The sequence below is a fragment of the Magnolia sinica genome, chromosome 14, assembly GCF_029962835.1.
Source record: "Magnolia sinica isolate HGM2019 chromosome 14, MsV1, whole genome shotgun sequence".
In the NCBI taxonomy this organism is placed as follows: domain Eukaryota; kingdom Viridiplantae; phylum Streptophyta; class Magnoliopsida; order Magnoliales; family Magnoliaceae; genus Magnolia; species Magnolia sinica.
The window spans coordinates 54,435,062-54,443,611 of NC_080586.1; the positions used below are offsets into that span (position 1 = coordinate 54,435,062).

Sequence of the window (8,550 nt, forward strand, 5' to 3'; positions counted from 1 at the left end):
CTACTATGACTGATGATGAATGGAATACTCTTGATAAGAAGGCTTTATCATCGATCCGTTTATGTCTCACGGATGAGGTTCTCTATAACGTCATGAGGGAGAAAAATGCGGCTAAGTTATGGGCGAAGTTAGAGGATGTCTATGCGAAAAAATCTTCTGAAAATCGTCTGCACTTGAAGCGGTAGTGGTATAACTTTAAGATGGCAGAGGGTGGAGATCTGGAGGCGCACATCAGCAACTTTAATAAATTGGTTTACAAATTGCTGGATATGGAGGAAGTAATGAAAGATGAAGAACAAGCATGTATGTTGCTGAATTCTCTTCCGACATCTTATGAGTCGTTCAAGGACACAATATGTTCAGCGAATAAAACCTTGAGTGTCGACACCGTTATCTCGGCCCTTCAAGGGAAGACTATGAGAAAGCTTAACATCGACATATAGATATCTTCTGAGGCACTGCTTACAAGGGGTAGGAATTCTGAACAAGGTACGAGTTCTTCAGGTTCTATGTCCAAATCCAAGAGCAAGGGCAAAGGAAAGGTAAAGTGCTGGAACTGTGAGAAAGAAAGACATGTGAAGAAGGATTGTGAAAATCCTAAATCGAAGAGAAAATATTCTGAGGCTTTATACAGGGAGGCCAATGCTGTCACGTCAGATGGATCGAGTGGATGTGATGATAATGTTTTGTCTGTGTCTACTATCAGGCGGCTATACGATGATCGTAAGGACGAGTGGATGCTAGACACAAGGGTATCTTTTCACATGATTCCTCATCGAAGTTGATTCACCAACTACAGGGAGTGCGATGGTGGACATGTATTTATGGGCAATGACATTGCCTATAATGTTGTGGCTATTGGTACGATGCGTATTAAGATGTTTGATAGGGTGGAGCATACCCTGACTAATGTTAGGCACGTTCTTGATTTGAAGCAGAATCTGATTTCTCTTAGTGTACTTGAGGAAAAAGGATATAAGTACACATGTATTGATGGTGCTCTTAAAGTATCTAAGGGGGCAGAGTAATCATGAAAGCGCAACGACTTGGTAACTTGTACTAGTTGATCGGGAACACTTTAAAAGGTGGAGCTGCAGTGGATGTAGCGGATTTCACCTCTGCACATGTGTGGCATGTTGGGCATAGTTACATGAGCGGGCAGGGCAGGAAGGTTAAGACATGCGGACAGGGATACAGAGCAAGTGGAGCAGTCACCTGTCAGAAGAATCACACGGCATGATCGCAGGATATTGACGAGGTACATGGACGACTCCAATATCGCAGGAGGATTCATCTTCTATTAAGATGACTCTAGGTGAGCCTGGTGCTGAGAAGTGAAAGGTGACTATGGGCGATGTGATGGATTCATTATACCAGACCGACATATGAGAGGAAGTGGAGCTTTCAGTGGGTTGGAGAGTGATTGGATGCAAGTGGATCTTCAGGAGGATACAACATAAATATAGGGCGAGCTTAGTAGTGAAGGGTAATGCTCAGAGAGAAGGATCGGCTTCTCAGAGATATTCGCACCAACGGTATAGCAGGTGTCTATTAGATCCGTGATTGGCGCTGGTTGGCCAATGTGATCTTGAGTTGGAAGGATAGATGTAGAGTCTGCACTTCTATAAGGGAAAGTGAAGAGCAGATCTACATAAAGTAACTAGAGCGGTTTGAAGTTAAAAGGGCTAAGAAAAGACTTTGCAGGAGATTGTGGTTCGACCTGTCGCCTAGGCGATGGTTTGATTCCTTCACGGTGAGTCAAGAATTGATGACACGTAGATCGCCAATTATGACATGTCTGAAATCAATGTACTGGAGACTCGGTTAAGTGGGACATTTAGGATGAAGGATCGGGGGGCTGCAAAGATAGTTCTTGGCGTTGAGACTGAAAGAAGAGTGGACTTTGGTAATCACAGGAGGAATCACTTGTGTGTAGGTATTAATCAAGGATGTTATGGGCCAGGTAAAGCTAGAGAGCGTTCCCTATGCATCTCTCCTCAAGTTTTCCTCAGGACATGTCCCAAAAATAGATGAGGAAAAGTAAGATATCTCATGAGCCTTATTCGAATGTGGTTAGCAGTGTATGCCAGGGTTTGGATTAGATCGGTCATTTCATAGGCTATCAGTATTGTCAGCAAGTACCCCGACAAGCAATATTGGGTAGCGATGAGATGGTAAGAAGACTACGTCTTTTCTTTTGGGAAAACCGGAGCAAAGGTAGTTGGCCATGTGGATTTAGATCTGACAGACATGATCAACCAGAATGTTCCTGCAGAGAAGTTCAAGTTCTGTGCAACTTCTCTGGGCTTGGCGATGGCAGAAAAGAAGGACGGAGTGTGCACGAGAAGCTATGATGTGATGTAGAGATAAGAGAAGAGGTCAAGGAGCTACACATTTGAAGATTGAAGACATGGTGGAGATTGTTGTCAGAGAAGATGTCTTAAATCTTCTGGGTTGCTCGACTGGTCGAGTGGACTGCTCGACCGGTCGAGTGGGTCGCTAGGCTAGTTGAGGCCATCTTGACTCGAAGTCCAGTGAGCACAACTTTTTGGTGTCCGGGCTGCTCGACCAGTCGAGGGGATGGCTCGATCGGTCGAGGACTCGGCTCGACCAGTTGAGGTTATGCAAATTCGAGTCCGGATCTTGTGCAAACTACGAAAATCTGAGGCGATTTCGCAAGAGTCCGAAAGTGAAGTTTTCTAAACTATAAATAGGGGTCCCTAGGGCTATTCTAAAGAATTCTAATGCTTCCTAAAGGTATTATAAAGGGTTCTAGGGTTATCAAAGGGTGTAGCAAGGGGTGAGATTCAAGGTTGTTCGAATCGAGTAAGTCCTCTCTCTTTGTAATTATGCCGTGGTTTTTCTCAAAAGGGTTTTCCACGTTAAATCTGTGTGTTCTCTTGTGTTTGCTTGGTGTCATTGTATTGCTATCCTAGATCTAGATCTATGTGATTCCGCAAGCCAAAGTCCAAACAGAAATACCCTTTTGTATTTTTTGTTTTAGAAAGTTGTCTTTTCAGACCCTAAGAGTTGCACCACTTGGGTTTAAACCCAATAGTCACAACTCTTTTTGAAATGGTGTCTCTACGAAGTCTATAAATAGATTTCTCTTTATCCGATTTTTAAGTATAAAAAATAATATATATAAGAAAAGTCTAGTTTTGCTTTCAAAAGTATAGTTAAATGTTTTCTTATTTGGGTTATAACTATAAATGGTTTGAGCCCATGTATAGTGGGAGCACTGTTAAGACTGGGTGATAGTCGTTGTATCCTCGAGATTGATTGCCAATTGAATCCTATTGCACTTGAGACGTGGTCCAAGGAGGCCAAATTCAATTTCAAGTCGAGTGATTCCAAATCACACATCGACTTCTTCAAATTGATAAGTTTTCTCTTTTTCTTATTTTATTTTTATTTTGTCTACATAGTTTCCAAACTCCACATTCCAACAATCTTGAAATTAAAATTATTTGGAAAAGTAAATCAAGAATTATGGTTGCATTTATCTCGTTAGAATAGCCCAAAAGGAAACCATACGAATCTAATTTGTTAGCTATGGTCCAGTAATATGGAATCAACATATCTAGACTAATGGTTGGGATCTTGTATACATCTATTGCTTGTGCTCCTTGTACCACATTGGCAAGAACATGTACGAGAGTTGAAATTTCTTATCCACTAGAGTACGAGAGATCTACGGTGGGTGAGAGTCTTAGGAGGCCAAAGCCTCTGCATAAAAGGTTTATGGATTCTATCATTCTTTACACCTACAAGGTAAGGTGCTAATGTGTTCAAACTTTTGCTTTTAGTCATTTCCTTGCTTTAGAGAGGGGATTTTTTTCATACATCCCATCATGGGTCGAAGTTGCTATCTTTTTTACCTCCAAAAGTGGTAACATGGCCAACTAGGCTTGGAGCATATGGGCATATGATCTTAGGGTTTGAGGATCTTATTTTTCTTTTTATTCTTTGATCTATGTTGTTTCATATGTAGCTTTCTCAATGATTAGATGTCCTAGTTTACATGCTTTCTAGTTTTAATCATGCATTTGGATTTGCTTTTGGTTATTTATTTCAATCAAGATGTCCATGCATAGATCATGTTTAGATCTTTTGGTTAATTATGTTTAACAAAAATCATGTATTTTCTTTGGCAAGGAATCATGTTTGTGAATTATATGGTTTTATGAAAAAATATTTTCAAGATTGAAAATACGAGCTATTGATGTCCTAGAGAGGGGTAAATAGGACAATGCCAAATAATCAAAATAAAAGTGGAATATATAAATAATAGACAATCTCAATCACCCTAGTATTGAAACTTTGATTCCAAATAATTTGTAAGACAACCTTCACCTAAAATATTAGGCAAGACAACCTTATTTCACGAATGTCTTTAAAATCAATCTTTCAAACTAGTAAGAGAAGATAAAATAAATACAGCATTCACCAAACATTTACCATAAGAAAATAAACATTCACTAAAAGGCACAAGGGGTCATCCACGTGGAGCGCATCTCAAGCTCTTGCCGCAAGTGCAAGAAGGCACACTTCACCACGCCGTCTAGCATGCGCCGAGTGCTAATGAGCACCCCCTTTTCCTCCAATCTCTGGAACAAGTACACCGCCCGGTCTGTCCCAGTCTGTAAGGACGACAAGGTCCGGGTGGTTAGCGGGACATACAAGGGCTGTGAGGGCAAGGTCGTCCAGGTATACTGCCGCAAGTGGGTCATCCATGTGGAGTGCATCAGACGTGAGAAGGTGAATGGGTCCATCGTCAACGTCGACATCCATCCATCTAAGGTTATCATCAAAAAGCTCAAGATCGATAAGGATCGCAAGGCCCTCTTAGATGGGAAGGCCAAGGGCTGTGTCGTCGACAAGGCCAAGGGAAAATTCACGGCCGAGGAGGTCTTCGCTGCTATTGGATCTGGCCCGTCCCTCCAAGAGGTCGATTAGATTGACAGTCATAGTAATGCCTCTTCTCTCTCTCTCTCTATCTCTCTTTCTTTATTGAAATACAATCGGCGGTTGGGATTTGATGTTGTTTTTCTTTTATATTTTTGGTTTTGTTTAGGGAACTAAATTTTATGGTTAATGGCATTTTCAATAATTTCATATTTTATTTGCTATCATGTGCGGAATGGATTAGACTGTTTTTTCAAAAAAAAGGATAAGGGGTTATAGTGGTTCGGTTGTCACGCCCCAAACTCAGAAACCGGGCTCATGAAATTCCCGATCACCGAATCCAGCGCTGACAGCCTCTATAGTACCCCATTCTCGGCTCCCGGCACGCATATACCAGGTTCCAATCCTGTGATTCTACAAGGAGAATTTCAAACATGATTTTGATTCAGTATAAGCATAACCATAAGCATAACCCACAAACAATAACCACAAGAACACCATCACAAAATCCACTATGATAAAAAAACTTTGAGTACAATGCGTATGAAGGGAAATACAAGATAATAACAGAAACTCCTAAAGCCCGACAGTACGCTCCTACGGCGGTGAGGCTACGGCTGCGTCCTAACGTCACCTGCACGCATCAATCGTGCATAAGCTTATACAAAGCTTAGAGGGTGGTGTAAGTGTGTGTGCAATATGACCGTGCTCAGAATGCAATGCCAGAGTAATGTGAAATCATGTTGATGAGTACATGAATGCAATCAGTTGTACCAAGGCTATGTGATGCAAGGCATGAATGCTAACGGCCATATCAAAGCTATGCAATGCAAAACATTATAAGACAATAACAGATGTCGAGAATGTAATGTAATATGCAAATCCTGATGAGCCACGAATACCATCAACCTCATCTAGGCCATACATCAAACCTGCGCGTATCGCGCGATCATGTGGGGATAACTCCATCGTCACAAGGAGTCCCATAAACATCTCAGCCCAATGACATCTGTTTTAATCAATCATCCATCACAACATGCATACGAATGATGGGGGTCCACAGAAGGATAGCGAATCTAGTCCAAATATCAAGATAAGCTCACTGATTTAAAATGCGTCATGATAGTTAAGGAAAGAATCCAACTTATAGCCACCACAACATTGGACGGTGCAACCGATGTGAGACAAAGTTCTGCCTTCACTATGTGCATAGTAGCCTGCCAATCACTAGTAGCTCGCCCAGGCTCCTTAAGCCCTACACACATCAGTGTCCGCCCACGTGCGCCCGCCCACATGTGATCACAGTGATGGAGCGTCATAATATCCCCCACCAAGGGAAGATCCGATTCTAAGTGCAATAAGTGGTCTTCCTTACCCTCTCTATTGCGTAATAAACTGGACTTTCCTATGGACCCAATATATACACAAGGTGGCTCTAAGGTGTAGGTATCATGATACTATGCTGTCACATACTCATAATTTGTATCGATAATCGACACTGACAATCGGTCTCGACAATTGGCCTCGATATTCGGCCCCAACAATCGGCCTCGTTAATCGGAATCAGCCTCGATAATTGGAATCGACCTAAGGGAAGGTCACAATGTGGACATTTAACCATCATCGCCCATCAATGTGGACATTTAACCATCATTGCTCCCAAGGCACGACCTGCCATAAACATCATTATATAAACTATGGTGGAATCACACATTGCAATGGACCTTATATACATCCTATTAAGCCTCGACCCATGGGCCTTAGATACATCTAATGGGCCTTATACACATCAAGGTGAACCTCAACAACGGGCCTCATACATCACACCAAGGTGGGCTTCAACAACGGGTCACAAATACGACAAGATGGGCCTCATCACATGGACCTTATATATATATATATATCAAGGTCGGCCTCATACATCCCAAAAAGAATCATATTGAAGGATCATTTGGACCATGCCACAAATAGTAGTGGAGATAATAATTCTCATTGTTAAACAAATCACAGGGCCCACCATCAAGTTTATTTCCCACCCAATCTAATCATAAGGGCTTAAAGACCTGGATTAAGAAGGAAAACAAATCCCATATTGATCCAAAACTGCCATGGCCCTAAAGGGTTTCAATGGTAGACGTTTAAATCCCACTATTTCTTTACGGTGTGGTCCACTTGATCAAAGGGCTGGACACATCACGGTGTGGCCCGCTGTGATGTATTTGAGATCCAACCTATTCATAAGTTAACATAGTGATAGATGAAGTGAAAACAAATATCAGCTTTATTGAAAACTACTATGGCCCTTAGAAGTTTGAACGGTGGATGTCGTTGTCTCCACTATTTTCAATGGTGGGGTCTACTTGAACTATAGATCTGACCCACTCTTTACCTCATACCATGAAATGATCTCCCAAAATGGTTGGGCAGTATGGATACAACACATGCATCATGGTGGGTCCCACCGTCCAAGGAATGGACGGTGTGGCTTACACAAAGCATACATCATGGTAGAGTCCACGTGGGTGGACGATATAAATATAACACATACCTCATGCGTGGGGCCCATATGGTTGGGACGTCAATGCAGCAGCTCTTATGTTGCTGTATGCGTACAGCAGCCAATCCTCTTGCAGGTGGGTCCCACGTGGGGCCCACCATAATGTTTATCTTCCATCCAAACTGTTAATAAGGTCACAGGGACCTGAATAAAGAGGAAAAACAAATTTAATAATGATCCAAAACTTCTGCTAACCACAAAAGGGTTTCAATGGCAGATGCTCAATCACACTGTTCCCTGTGACGTGGCCACCTGAGCTCGTATACGGATGATTTTTAGAGGGCCCACTGCCCTAAGGGCCTCATCAAAATGCACGGTGTGGATGTCAACATACATCACGGTGGGGCCCACGGTTGGGACCCGCCGTCCCTGCTCGCATCCGTCCTCAGCGCAGCAGCGCATGACGCAGCTGACGACAGTAGCAGCACCTGCTGCTATATATTATATATATATATATAATATATATTAGAAAACAGTATTTTTAGAGTTTTTCATAAGTGGGGCCCGCATCAGGAGAATCCAGCCCAACCATTACATTCTATGGCTTAAGAGAGTCTAAATGAGCCCAATATTCCATGTATTTTGGTGTGTAAAAATATTAAGGTGGATTTCAATGGTAAAAACCATTGTTTTCTAAGCTATGGTCCGCTAGAAAATCAGATTGGACTCATACTTCGGCTCAAAGTCTAAAATGAGCTAGGAAATGGAATGGATGGTGTGGATTAGGTTCATACATCAAGGTGGGGCCTAAATGAGCAGTCCACCCCAAAACGTTTAGAATCAAAATGTTATTTTTGTTTTCACCCCAACCTCCAGCGTGCATCCAGGGAGGTTGGGCGTCACTACATCACACTGCCTGTTCACACTTCACTGTGGGCCATGTCCAGCGTCCCTGGGGGCTGGACGGTTTGCATACAACACATATCTAAGGTGGGCCCCACCTACAGGCGTGCTGCCTAGGTGGGCCACCAAATGATTGGATGGTGTGAATAAGACATACATCAAGGTGGGGTACATCCGAGTGGGCCACATAGCCACATCATCATACAAAAATGAAAAAGAGAGAGAGAAAGATGTGTGGAGGG

General features: G+C 42.5%; 1 protein-coding gene across 1 annotated transcript; it reads left to right on the forward strand.

Moving 5' to 3' along the window:
• Nucleotides 1–866: 866 nt before the first annotated feature.
• Nucleotides 867–5,110, forward strand: LOC131224974 (large ribosomal subunit protein uL24z-like). Its single transcript, XM_058220409.1, has 2 exons — nt 867–1,007; nt 4,489–5,110. The coding sequence occupies exons 1-2, from the start codon at nt 867–869 to the stop codon at nt 4,957–4,959; spliced, it is 612 nt and encodes a 203-aa protein (XP_058076392.1). The 3' UTR covers nt 4,960–5,110.
• Nucleotides 5,111–8,550: the final 3,440 nt, after the last annotated feature.

Coding starts and splice junctions, on each gene's coding strand:
- LOC131224974 (XM_058220409.1), top strand. CDS start 867: ATGCGTATTAAGATGTTTGATAGGGTGGAGCATACCCTGACTAATGTT. Junction 1,008..4,488: donor GTATTGATGGTGCTCTTAAA/GTATCTAAGGGG, acceptor ATTCACTAAAAG/GCACAAGGGGTCATCCACGT.